Genomic DNA, 14,512 nt, shown 5'->3' with positions numbered 1-14,512 from the left:
GCAGAGCTCACTCCAGCAAGCTTTGCCAGGAAGTGATTAGGTTTTGGCACTTTTGCATTAAAGAGGACATCCTGTCCCCAGCCTCTCACTCACTGGGCTCTCAGTTGGCCGATCATCTCAGCAGGCTTTCTCTGAGAACCACCAATGGTCTCTGAAGAATATTATAGTCAGGTCCATCTTCATGGAATGGGGCATCCTGTCAGTTGACCTATTTGCAACAAAGGACAACAGGAAATACCATCAATTTTGTTCTCAAGCAGGAATCAGTCCAGGGTCTCTAACTGATGCTTTCCATCTGAACTGGGGAGGGGCCCAGATGTATGCATTCCCATCATTCTCCTCATTCCTCAGATAATCCTCAAGCTGAAGTTGAACCATGCCAAACTAATTCTCATTGCCTTGGCTTGGTCAAGACAGTGTTGGTTCTCCAACCTATTAAGCCATATTTATAATGCTTGACCTCGAAAGTTGATGTTTTTCCACTGATTCTTTATTTAAAAAAGCAGCCTCCAACTTTAACTTCAAGTTTTGATAGAGGCTCATGGATTCAATATATTTCCTTTTTATTTAACTGTTTTAAAAGGTTACAATAAGTTTAAGCCTTAATGTATTTTGTATTAAATTCAGATTTCATCTTAAAAAGGTTTATTTTTTAAAAGAAAAAAATAAATTGGATTTTTTTATTTAATTAATTATAAGGTTTTTTTTAAAATCCGCTTTAAAAAAATCAATTTTTATCCACCCTGGTCTACTAGGTCTACTTATTTGGCTAAGTGGAAGTGTTTTTCAATTTGGGCAACATGGAAGGGACTTAGACCCATGTTGACTCAGGTTCAGGACATCTTGGACTATTTGCTACATTTGAAGTCCTCCGGTCTCGCTTTTAGCTCATTGCGGGTTTACTTGGTGACAATCTTGGCATTCCACCTTCCCAATCCAAGGGAGGTCGGTCTTCCCAGATTCCAGGGTAGCAAGATTTCTGAAAGGTGTTGTCTTTCTGTTTCCAGCAGTAAAGGAGCTGGTCCCATTATGGGACCTCAGTACTGTCCTGGCTGCTTTCCTGGGTTCTCAGTCTGAGACATTAGCAACTTGCTCATTTTCTCTTCTTTCCTAAAAGACACATTTTGATTGCTATAACTTCTGCAAGAGTCAGTGAAATGCATCTTCCAGAGATACTAGTGGAATGGAAAGTGTGTTATGATGAAACTATATCATCTGTTTCCCCCCCAATACAGAACAGAGATTTATTAAACACTTCTGCCTTTTCTGCATTATTATGGGTAATTCTACCATTTTGATAGCTTGACCTTTTTCACTTCCCTGTTAGGGATAAGAGGAGGCATATTGGCAACCTCAGCAACATATCTTTTAGTGAATTTTCAGTTGCTACACTCTCTGAAGTCAACACTTTTAGTCTGTTTTTCTGGTCATTGTTGTTCACATAGGGATTTTTTTTACAAATTGAAGTCAGAAATGTTAAGGACATTTATTGGTTTCATAGAGCACTGGGCTGCCATGTTGCAGATATGGATATAGGAATAACTTTTAGTAATCAGACTTACGGTATCATAAAAGAAAATGCATTTGATCTCCCGGTAAATGGATAAGTAGCTGTATGGTATGTTTGTGCTTCCTACTCACTTCAAGCTTGAACTCTTCAAAGCACTGGGATATGGATTGTAATTTTTAGGAATGGCGCTCAGTTGTAAGGAAAGTATGAAACAGAAAACAATCCTGAAAGCCTTGGCTACAAAAAAATTCAACTTGTAGTGGAAGTGCAACCATATGTTCTGAATGCTAAAGGATATTAGAAATGCAAATTAAAAAAGAACCATAAACATGAGTGTCATACTAGATAATAAAATCGCACTGTTAATCGTGTGCCTCTCTTCTAAACTGATGATTCCTATAGGCCTGGATCTAATTATGAATTCGCATTTTGTACCATCTTGTTTCTCTGTACATAGAAGTATTGCTGGGGAATTCTAATTCTAAAGCACTCTTTTCTTTTAGAGTGGAGGGAAAAAAACCATAATGCCTTAAGAAGCATGTGTCAAACATCATTGGGAATTCATCTATGGCAATATGTGGCCTATATTTTTCTCTTTATAAGACTTTGAAAGGTGGATGTCAGCTGTACTCAACTCTATTACAAATTGCCTTTATATAACACATAGTCAGAAGATGCAAAATGTGACTCAAAATGTCTTTGGAAAGGTACAATGCATTTGTTTTCTGTTGCTTCAGATTTGCTGAGTGTTTTCATGCATCGCTAGTGTTATTGAAAACAAACAGAAATCTTTGGTGCAGCAGTTTCCTTTTGCTTAGCCTAGGTGATTTTTATTGTAACTGGCAGAAGCGTGAAATCATGTCAGAAGGTTTTTCATGTAAACTCTCAGTAATTGTGCTTAGAGATCAGACTTATTATAGGTTTCAGAGTGGTAGCTGTCTTATTCTGTATCAGCAAAAAAAACAAGGAGTACTTGTGGCACCTTAGAGACTAACAAATTTATTTGGGCATAAGCTTTTGTGGGCTAAAACCCACTTCATCCGATGAAATGGTTTTTAGCCCATGAAAGCTCATGCCCAAATAAATTTGTTAGTCTCTAAGGTGCCACAAGTACTCCTTGTTTTTTTAGGCTTATTACAGTTCTTCAGCTAAAATGTTCTGAGTTGATTATTCCCTCTTGGGGGGAAAAATATTAGAATAAGTCAGTGCTACATGTGACTTTTATTGGTTAGCTTTGATCAGTGCTGATTTAAACAGATGAAGTACAGCTTAGGCTAAAAGGAAAGTCTGGCAAGATGAAATCCTTCGAGGTTGCATAAATGTCATTTATTGCTTGGATACTGTCTCTCTTTTGAGTACAAAAAGAAATCCTGCACTACCACTATAGAAAACAAAATTGTCAGAAATTATTATGGGAAATCCAAGAGATTTCTACAGTCAATAATAGCTGCTGGCCTTCAGCATTACAATTCAGTGACATTTCTGCATCATGCACAACAGAATTAGTAATTGCTTGTAACTCAGGATAAGAGTAAGAAATTTGTACTGGAAGTATCTGATGACTATACCCTACTGGCAACGAAGAGATGGTGATTTAAATGAAAACTTTAATATTTTACTCCTGAGTCTCATTCTAAAAAAATGGTTTCAGCTTATTGACAGACATTTTTGTGGATAGGTGGCATTTCATTCCATTTTTATAACTGTCAGCTGCTGTCATAACTTGGTTGTTTCAGTATACACATCATGACCTTGACACAAGGCACTGCACTCTGATATCTCTGCCTGGCTAAAAGACAACCTCTATTTTGTTTGGATAGTAGCCTTATGTAAAGGGGGACTACTTTTTAAAAAAAAAAAATTGCTGCTGTCAGTTGATTCTTTACTTTATATAACAGGAGGTCAGACTAGATATCTGGTGGTCCCTTCTGACCTTAAACTCTCAAGTAATGGTTTTCATTAGGGACTTATACTGAGCTTGGCACCCTATAAAAGTTTGTATTCTTCTTCGAGCTGTGTCCACACAGATTCCACTGCAGATGTGTGCACCCCATGTGTGTAAGCCCAGAGTCTTTTAGTCAGCAGTGTCCGTTGGGGCTGTGAATGCTCCCTCCTGAGAGTATAAAGGGTAGAGCAGCCCCAATTGGTTCCTTTTTACCACCCAACGCAGTGTGACAGACTACAGTATACATCTGCTTCTCTGTAGTTTCCTATATAGTGTTAAGATAATGTTACTATTTTTAGTAATTATAAATTTTATTTAGTGCCCATTGGCAGTGGCAACAACAAAAAACTAACCCCTGAGTCTGCAAATCCTTTTCAAAGCATGTGTCAAGAGCTTGTGATGCTCATTTTAAAATGTTTCTGATGGAAAAGACTATGAATGATTCTCAAGTCCCTTCTCAAAACCAGCCTTCTGTCTTAAAGCAAGTTTACTCTGGAAGCTACCAGGTCTTCTGGCTCTGAGACCTCACGCGTCTCAAAAATATGCTGACCCTTCTCTTCAGTCATCCTTGAGTTAGTCAGCAATTCCTGCTGCCTGCAGTAGGAAGGAACAGAGATCTTCTGATGGCACTTAGCACTGGTCACCGTCCCAGTTGTGAACATCTGACAACTTGGTGATAAGTGTTTTCCCAAATCAAGTAGTCGAAAAAGAGATGCAAGACTCATCACTCTGTCTCCAAGCCATTTCCCCCCGCCCCAATTTATCATCACAGTGTCTTCAGAAGCTATGGAAGCTTGTTCTGCTGCAGTACCACATAGATGATCTTTGGTGATCAGACCACTTTTTCAATACTGATGACATGAGTACTGCTACAGATACTTTGGTATGGTGTAGTGGTAAGAAGACCTATACTTCTGAGACGACCATATCAATACGGTTGATTTTGGTATTGTCCACTTCAGTAATGAGGTTTCTCTCAACACAGGAGAGCATCTGTGGACATGATGATCATTTTCAAACCAGAGTCTGCTCTCTTGAATGTTTCTCAAATATCTACAGGTTCCAAGTTTCTTTTGTTAAGAAAATTGCTCTGCATGCATCATCTGTGATACCAATGTCTGTTTTTCAGAGACTTAGAATCTGGCTCTCCTCAGTCTGTTGCATCCCTGAGTTAGTTGCACCACCATTGTAGGAGTTCTACTTTTCTGCATATTCATCGGCTCATGACAGTAGAAGCCATTATCCTAGTCTAGTTCCTAAGAAGGAGCCTTTCTGGTGATAGGTCCCATACTTCTGAAAGGTTTCAGGCCCTTTGGTTTCTACCCTGTGGCTTTGCTATTCCTGAAATATTGGCTATTGTAGTACCCTTATCATTTTCCTGCTTCTTATTCCTCTAGGTCCACAGGTAGGAATAGATCTCATCCTCCTAAGGAACTATCTGAAACAATGCAATCATCTTACCAGTGTCTGATCCAGGAGAATTCTAGCATGAGTCTCATACTGAAGAGAAAGATGTTGATAGAGGAATATGAGGATCAATGCATTCCCTTGGCTATTTCTTCTTTATCCATGTGAAGCTGTAAAGCCATCTGCTCCTTCCACAATTAATTTTAAGGGCTTTCAGTATCTCTCAAAATTACGGTGGAGACCTCAGAGATACCCCTCCAAGTCATTCAGGCAAGGTCTCAAACTATTCGACATTCTGGATCCAGGGTGCCAAGGCCACTTGGCCATATCAGTCATTGAGGGTATCGTCAATTCATCTTAAGATTTGTGGCAAACCTCTGTACCTATTGCAGCCACAACTAAAAAAGCGGACTGTAATTACTAAGTTCACCCTAAGGAGTTAAAATATTTCTTTTCGGCCCTGTTACTGGGTCTTTAGTAGTAGCAGCTGCCCATGAAAAATCTTAAGTAGGCTAGTCCTCCCGAGTAGACCCCCAAAGGGGCACCAAGGAAGAAAAGTATATTCTTCAGCTAGTCTGTGAATTCAGATAGTTAATTATAAGGCTTTTCTGGATAAGTACAATTTCCCCAATGTGATGAGATATCACAGCTCCCTCAGGGACCCTTCTCACAATAGTCTGCTGCAGGTGGAAATAGATTTTCTTCTTCAGTAGGGTGTGATTGAGATGGTACTTCCAGAATTGTGTGGCAAGGAGTTCTATTCCCACTACTTCCTCATTCAAAAAAAATAAAGGAGGTCAGCATCCTATATTGGCCCTCAGACATAATCAACAAATTCCGCATGAAGTGGTTTGCAACTCTTGACTTGCAGGACCCTTACTTCCATGTGGCAATCCGTCCAGCTCACAGGAAGTTTTTTACATTTCATGATCAGTGAACATCCTTACTAATTCAGAGTCCTACCTTTCAGTCTCAACAGCCATGAGGGTATTTACCAAATGCCTTTCAGTGGTGGTTGCTCACCTGAGAAGACAAGGTCTTCATGTAAATCCCTGTCTCAATGACTGCTTGATTTGGGAAAACACTTATCACCAAGTTGTCAGATGTTCACACACACATTCAATTTTTGTCCTGCCTGAGTCTCAAGATAAATCAAGAAAAATTTACTCACCCCCTACTGAACTGATAATTTATAAGCGCAAGATAGGACTCTTTATTGGCAAAAGCATATCTTCCTCTGGAGAAGTTTTTCATGATGACTCATCATCACTTCTAACCTCTGCTACCAACCAAAACTTCAATGAAAATCCGCCCTAGCTTTCTGGATCATATGACAGCTTGTACTTGCATAACTGCATACACAACAGCATCTGTGTCCTCTCGACAATGATTGTTTGGTTTATCAACCAGTCAGACAAAGCATGGATTCCCTGATCTCCTAAGGGTGCTGACATCTCTGTGTTGGTGGACAAACCCCTTTCAGGTCTGTCAGTGTTCTTTTACCCACCACCACTACCCAGAAGGACTCTTGTAACAGACAAATCCAAGTAAGGCTCTGGTGCTCATTTAGAAAATGTCCGGATTCAGGGCCTTGCTTATACATAGATATGTTTGAACTGAGAGCTGTTTGTTGAGTCTGCAAGGCATTCCATCCTTGCTTTGGGACACCAATACCCAGATTTTAATAATAATACAGTGGTGATGCACTATATAAACTGAGGGGGGTGCAAGATCTTCCCCCTTATGTCAAGAAGCAATTTGTGGGAATTGTGTATTCTTCATTCAACTTAATAGCCCAGAACAATTTGGCAGATCACCTAAATAGAAAGGGTTCCATCACCCATGCGTGAGAACTGAAGGACTCTGTTTTAGATCAAGTTTTCTGGAATGGGGGTTACCTTTAAGATATCTGCTTGCCAGTGATCTGAACAAGAGGTTCCCTGTATTTTGCTACCAAGGAGGAGTGAGTCTGGGCTCTCTGGCAGCTACATTTCTGGTTTCAGTGGGAAAAGGTGCTGCTTACATACTTTTCCCCCTCACTCCAGTAATTCTCAGAGTCCTCAAGAAGACATGTCAGGACAAGGCTCGGGTAGTGATGGGGCATCACTTTTGGTTCTCCAACCTGATGCACTTTTCAGTCTGCACGTCTTCCACTTCCAAACATCATTTCACAGAACCAAGGTGCAGTGTTACAGCCAGACCCAGCGTACCTATATCTGATGGCAGGGAGATTAGTTCTTAAATTCTGTTCATGGAAGCTTTATGGTAGCAGTCGTATTACCCAGGGTTATCTGAACCCAAAGATGTGGTAACTAATCTGTTTTCACAGCAGTGTCAGGAAGTAAATCAGTGGGGGACACAGCACCTCCATCTGTTAAATGATTGGAACACACAAGTGCTTCCACTCAAAAGTCCTTGTTTTATTGAGGACAAAGCATGCATCAAAAATGGCAATAGTCTAGAACACCTCAGAGATAGTTACCAACTATCTGAGCTGAGGGTGTGGGGGGTTCAGGAGTCAGGGCAGAGGGCTGGGGGTATGGGCTGGGGTCATGGGGGTGCTCCTAGCCCCCTGCCCTGAGCGGCCTCACAGCAGGAAGCTAGAGGGGATATACCCTGATTCCACCCCCCTCCCCAAGGTCCCCAGAGCAGAGAGCGTGCTGCGGTTCCGCTTTTCCCTCTCCCCCTCCATAGCAAGGGCCATCAGCTGATTGGCTGCAGGGAGGGAGAGAAGGAGGGCCAGGAATCTAGCACACTGGGGGAAGAGGCGGGGGGAGGGGGAAGCTTGCCTGTCCTGCAAGGAGAGAGTGGTGGGCAGGGGGGGAAGAGTGGGCCAGGCCGGGCAGGAATTTTAACAGCACGCTGCTGTCTGCCGGGGTCTGGCAGACAGCAGCGTGCCATTAAAAATTGGCTCACGTGCCATAGGTTGCCGACCCCTGCTCTGCAAGATAGACATATAAGGCTAAATGGACTTTTGTGATCTACTCAGAGGCATATTCAACTCTCAGAGCCTTCTATTTGCTTCTCTATGTTATTTGCCTCTAAAACATTCAGGACTTTCAGTCAGTTCTACTAAGGTACATTTGACCGCTGTTTCTGCCTACCGCCTGCTAGCTGAGGGTCATTCATCCCTCCCCCGCATCCGACAGTAGATCTCGCTGTCACCAGTTGGCTTAATCTACAACAGACCTTTCTCACCACACTACTTCAATTTCCAAGCAGTCATTTTTGACTGCTCATTTGAGGATAGCACACTGACCATTATCTCCTCCCTTTCGAAGATACCTATCACTCTTTTGCTGTGCTTGGAAAAAATAAAATCACATCAGATAAGTGGGCATTCAGCACAATAATGACGGAATACGTTACCAGTTTACTTCCCTTCCTTTTCCAAATCCACCTTCCCCGTCCCCTTCCAGAGACCCATCTCACAAGACTGTATTGCTTCAAAAAGTATACTCTCTCCCCTGTAATGGGGAACAATAGAAGAGGTTCTTTATCAACACAGAGGGGGGTGGGGAAGGTTTACTTCCTGGTCCTAAAGAAATCATGTAGATGTCCAATTTTAGATCTAAGAAAGTTGAATGATTTCATCAAGAGAATCAAGTTCAAGATGTTCATCTTTGCTTCTGTTATCCCTTCCTTGGAGATTGGAGGTAGGTATGCTGCCCTCAATTTGCTCATGTATTTCAATGTGGCTGTACATTCAGACCACAGGAAGTACCTTTGTTTCATGGGAGGCAACATGCATTATGACTACACAGTTTTTCCCTTTAGGCTGTCGTCAGCCCCAAGGGTTTTTCATCAAGTGCATGGTGGTGGTAACCTGTGGTCCCTGTAAGCTACGCGCTTGGGCGGCCACGCAGGAGAGATTCGAGCACGCCCAGCCGGCAGTGCGTGTTCAGGTGCTCCTTCCCACATGTTGCTCCGTCCTGCAGCTGCTTCCGGAAACCAGGACCCTCCTGCTGGCTGTGCAGAGCAGGGAGGGAGGAGGGTGCTGATGTCAGGGTGTCCTCGTCCCCCCACCCCTGTGCCCCATCTCCACAGAGCAGGGCAGAGGGGACAGCCTGGCTCAGGAGGACTCAGAGCTGCTGAGGTCTGACTGGTGTGTGGCTGAATGCCTCTCTTTTCTCACTGTTTCTCAGATTTCCCCAGCAACCAGCTCACACAGTCAGTCCCTCCCCCCCCCCGCCCATGTACCCCATCTCTGCAAAGTGGGGAAGGGGAGACAATAGGCCTCAGAACAGAGCAGGAGTGCTTTCAGTGAGTGTCTGGAAGAGAGTGTATGGCTTTCCCCTGCAGCCAGCGTGCGCACACACTGTCCGTGTCTCTCTCTCTCACACAGCTAAATTCCCTCTAAACTGTGTGGCCGTGTATTAAGCCCCATGTAGGGGCTCAGGGCTGTGGCGGGGAGAGGCGCCCCTCCCCTGGTCCCAACACGGACCTGTCCCGGATTTGTCACGCCTGGGGGAGAGGAACCCCTCCCTCGGCCTAGCCCAGCCCCACTGAAGTTGTCGGGGAGAAGCGCCTCTCTTCTGGTCCCAGGCTGCTGTGGTGAGGGGGCTGGGGGGAATCCTTTCTCCCCACTCCAGAGCCTGCACCCCAAACGTCTCATCCCCAGCCCCACTCCAGAGCCTTCACCCCCTGATGGAGCCCTCAGCCCCTGCACCCAACCCTCATCACTAACCCTGAGACCCCTCCCACACCTTGAACCCCTCATCCGTAACACCTGGAGTGCAATTTATATATACCATCATGCAAAGGAATAAAACCTGTTACTTACCTATACAGTAATGGTGGTTCTTTGAGATTTTGTGCACATACGCATTCCATTACTCTTCCACCTCCCCACTACTTCAGACATTAGATAGTGATGCAAAGGAATGGAGAGGGAAATGGCAGACACATCCCTTTTATGCCCTCAAACAGTTGCACGAGGAGAGCATGGGCACATGTGCTGCCTAATGATAGTGCTGACAAGTGTCTCATTCATATGCATTGGGTGCACTACACCTGCAATGGAATATATATGTTCACAACACACCTTGAAGAACAACGGTTACTATACAGTCAAGTAACATGTTTTTTTTTTCTCAAGATGCCTTTGTCCACATGGATCCTATGACCTGTTCTCAGTACAAAGTTCTTTACCTGGATATCTGTATTTGTGAAGGATCTGAGTGGCAGTTGCTGCTGCTCTGCCCATTGGATGGGATTTGAGGGCATTCAGGCTGAATGCACAGTCCCAATAGACACTGCTGGCTCAAAGATTCTGGGTCTGTGTGTGGGGCACACACACCTACGGTGTAGACCAAGGCATCTCAAACACCTCCAGTTACTTTAAGATAAGTATCCTCTAAGATGGTTGCCAGAAGATTGGGAAACACAAAGGAGGGAATATGCAGGATTCTGTAGGGGAGAAATTTTTGTTGATTTACTATTTCCATCATAGAAGGAAATGCATCTTTAGAAGGCTTTTAGTAAGTGAACCAGAGCTCTGGTTTTGTAGCTTTAAATATTAAAGTTGCTGATTATAGCTACCCTGAAACAGTCAACTGATTATATATTAGAAAAGTCCGCATCCGTCTCCTGACATTTTCTCCAATAAGATGTGTAAGATCCCTGAATTCTCTTGTGGTGCTTCTCACAGTCATTAGTATCAGTTAATCACCTTGATCCAGATGTTTGCATTTTCAGTTACTAAATGTATTGCTAACACTCTAGAACAGTGAATGCTGATACCAAGGGGTATGATATAGTATTACACTGTGTATGTTGTAGTGGTCTCTATAATTACCATTAAAATGGCTAGAGCACCCTCAAAGAAGTTATAAACTCTGCCTAAATTAGCTGAAGTCCTCACTAAAGTCCTAATATTGATGGGCATAGGTAAATAATCCTAAAGAATGGAAAAATTTAGCACTTTCAATGTGCTTGTCATGCTGTCTGGACTGGCTCATGACTGTGAGTGCCTACCTCAGGGCAAGCTGTCAAAAACAGCAGACACCCCAAACTGGCGGTATGTTCTATAATTAGATTTCACCAATCCAGTATAGAGTCACAGACAGTTCCCTTAGGCTCTCCAGTCTATCTTGCCACCCAGACAAGCTGGTCTTAGTGATAAATGGTCATGCAATATTCAGGTTGCACCAAAAATAACAAAATATTCAGGTTGTTCCCAGTCCCAAGAGACCAGTCACTTGCCCCAGATCAATTTGTATCTTACATCTCACACCAAAGACAATGCGTGTAGCCAATCCTGTAATAAACTAAATAAAAGTTTATTAATTAGGAATAAGAAGTGAGAGAGTTATTTACAGGTTAACGCCAGCAAGATGACAGAGATGTAGTAATGTGTTGTTTGAAAATGTCTTTCATGGCAGACCCAGGGGTAACCCCTGGGGAACTCTGCCTTAGTTTAGTGTCTCTGGCCCTGTGAGTTCAAACAGCAAAGAGATGAAAATTTTTCTTGTGACCCTATTTTATCTGTTTTATTTAGCCGTCCAGTACATGAGCTCCCTTGCATGTTGATAGGGCCATTCACCAATCCTTTGTATTGTGATGTTCCTTAACAGGCCGTTTAATCTTCATAGGCCTCCTGAATGGGGAGGAGGGACAATTTTCATGCCTGAGTTCACAGGTTCAGAGCAAACTTTTCAAAGTTATAAAGCAAAATTTTAATATTTCTTTATAGCATGGAATACAGGCATGACAAGTGAGATTAATGCCTGGAGCAATTTACAAGCATTTCAGAGTCTAAACACTTGATACATTCTTATAAGACTAATACCTGTTTTGAACAAATCTAATGTACAGAAGAGCTGGTTTAGTTTCCAGCTATGAGTTTGTAAGTGCTCAGATGACACCTACAGACTGGGCAAGAGCTGGCACAGCACTTTCCACATTTATGAAATTTTCTATTTAAGAGAGGAAATTTCAAGACAAAGAACCTTGACATTCTAGCTTAATTATGTTATATTTGTCATAAAAAAGACAATAGAATGTTATTTTTAAAAAAAACACTTCAGTTAAATCAAAGCTATCTTATAGTTTTCCTGCATGTACTTTAACTCTGCCCTTGTATCTCCTCACATCTTTACCTGTAATTTAAAATATTTCCTTTACAACCTCATCCTCTTTTACTTTTAAAGCAGATCAGACACTAACTGCCCTGCTAAAACTTTACATACTAGCTTACAAACTTCTGTTACAAACCAAACCAAATCTAATGCATCTGGGACTAATATTTGACCCTTCGCTAGATCCTTCTTACTAATGTTAGGAAAATTACAAATTTCTGGTTTTGGTTCTGTACACAGTCCCGGGGAGCACCTTTTCCTCATCTACCATCATACTGCAAGACAGCCATCCCACTGTACTCTAAGCACCCTCCTAACAGATGCTAGACACCACTCTACCCCCATGCTTTCTGCTATCCTGATAGCTCGGACTTGACAAATTCATGCACTAATAAACAGAAAAATTTCCTGGAGTGTAGGGAGCTCATCAAACAGTTTTTGCAGAATCTGTTTTTTATTTAAAAAACAAATTACATTTCCAGCCCTTATGGTTGTGAATAACCTCTCAAATGTTGTTGACAATATTCCATTTTTTTCACCTGAACCCATACTGCAGAAGTGTAACCTGAAACAATTGAGGTATGAATTCTCGAATACTTAAATCCTGGCTGCTGTACACAGCCAGAATCACAAACTTTTTCCACAGTTGACCGTTCAGTGGCAGCAGTTGCACTCTGTAATCGCTACTTCAGCCATATGATGGACTATGCACCACTTGCACTCACAGCATGCCCAAGGGAATTGCTCCGTGCAATGTAGTCCATTGCCCTCTCCTACAGATACACAATGCACTGTGGCACACAGGGAGCCTTCATGTAGTTTGGCTCCATAGTACAGAGGATCTGTACATCTTCATAGGTTCTTCATATTCTGACCCACTCTGTGTTTAGTGGAACCACAGGGGTTTTGCTACATGAAGGTTCTCCATGGTTGCACAGAAAGGCATGTTAAACTGCCTTTGTTCATGGCGTGTCTCATGTATCTTTCTTAGATGTATCCTTCAAAGCAGCTATATGTCTGAAAACTTGGGAGGTTTCAAGCATTCCTCTTCCATTTGTTCCAAATCTTGAGCACACTTAGAGCACTGGTGACAAGTAGGATTAATTTTCTGGATCTCCTATATGATTTCTCCAAGGTTGGTCGAGGTTGGTGCAGGAATCTGACTTTGAGTGTCCAGCCTTTAAACCTTTCATTTTTCTTTTCAATTACATTACTAATATGATGATGTATTATCTCAACCATGAGTATCTGAACTAAGTTTTTGTTGAGAATTATAAGAAGTGTACTTTCTTATCCTGTTAGAATGGGGAATAGCTGACAGTTTATTTGATGTGGTATCATTACCTTGAAGTTTCAAAGTGTGAAACTTTGTTTCAGCTGTGCTCTACAGACACAAAAATGAAGACTAGCATCTTGAGTTTATTTATTAAATATGCATAATAACATCATCATTGCTAATTTTACTCAGCAATATTCTGACACTGTCATTATTTGAAGTCTATATCAATAAGTGTTTCAGTTTATTCATTCCAAGAAATACAGAGTTATATCCATTTAATATTGGGGCATCCGGTTATATTATCTCATAGTATACCATATTTGCCTTATGGGAGTGATGAGGTATGATTTTGAAAGCAGACGATCTCCAATACTCAGGAAGTGCAAAAATGATGCTATAACATCTTATCATTATTACCCTTATACATTACTGTACATAGAGATTCAGACCTGTGTAATCCAATCTTAATTTATCCATGGGTCTTAGAATTCAGTCACTGTGATGAGTGATCAGTTGTGTGTCAGATGAGGTACATAGAATTTGAACTGTTGGGTTGAATGAGAAATGTGTACTTTTCTTTACAAATAGCCTAAAAGTGAGACAGAATGTGTCAAGGGGAGGAGGTCTCTTTTTTGTGTATTCACACTATATTAAATACGAGTGTGTATGATTGAGAAGATATACTAACATAATTTGTTGGTGTGATTCTGATAAGTCATGTTAAAAGCAAACTTACAGATGTTTCCATATTTTTAATGGTGTATATTCTTTTTTATTGTTGGTCCTCAGCTGAGCTAGATGCTGAGCATGCCCAGAAGGTTTTGGATATGGAGCATACCCAGCAGATGAAGCTAAAGGAGCGTCAGAAGTTCTTTGAAGAAGCCTTCCAGCAGGATATGGAGCAATACCTTTCTACAGGATACCTGCAGATAGCGGAGAGAAGAGGCAAGTTTTGAAATATCCCCCACTTAATCCATAGACCCACAACTAGAAGGCTAGTGAGAGGATTGTTTTGTTTTCCTTTTGCACTTGGTTTTATTTTGACACTTTTATTAGTAAAGTGCACAGTAAGTAAACACAGCAATGCAGTATGTTATCGGAGAGAAATGGGTTTATCTTTTTATGTTTATCTTTGTTTTATAATGCAGTACCAGCGCTAGTCAAGGAAGAACATAATTATTGCTGAGTACAGTATTTTACTATGCTGCAGGTGTGAAAGACAGGGATATATCCTGTACTTGGAAAATAAAGTAATCAGAGGAAGGAATAGGGTTGCATCTCCATTTGCACAC

The 14,512-nt window shown here is 41.8% G+C and overlaps 1 protein-coding gene across 3 annotated transcripts in view; it reads left to right on the top strand.

The window, feature by feature from the left end:
* The window catches only part of DTNBP1 (dystrobrevin binding protein 1), a 179,153-nt gene that overhangs the window by 152,882 nt on the left and 11,759 nt on the right, over nucleotides 1-14,512 (top strand). For all 3 annotated transcript variants that reach the window (XM_084619860.1, XM_084619859.1, XM_084619861.1), the window contains one exon: nucleotides 14,010-14,165. In XM_084619860.1, the coding sequence (XP_084475986.1) occupies nucleotides 14,010-14,165 (156 nt within the window). The remainder of the gene's footprint in view (nucleotides 1-14,009; nucleotides 14,166-14,512) is intronic.

The sequence above is a fragment of the Lepidochelys olivacea genome, assembly GCF_965140295.1.
Source record: "Lepidochelys olivacea isolate rLepOli2 genome assembly, chromosome: 2".
Classification (NCBI taxonomy): Eukaryota; Metazoa; Chordata; order Testudines; family Cheloniidae; genus Lepidochelys; species Lepidochelys olivacea.
The sequence above is the reverse complement of the archived record's forward strand: the minus strand, read 5'-3'. Positions and strand labels throughout refer to the sequence as shown.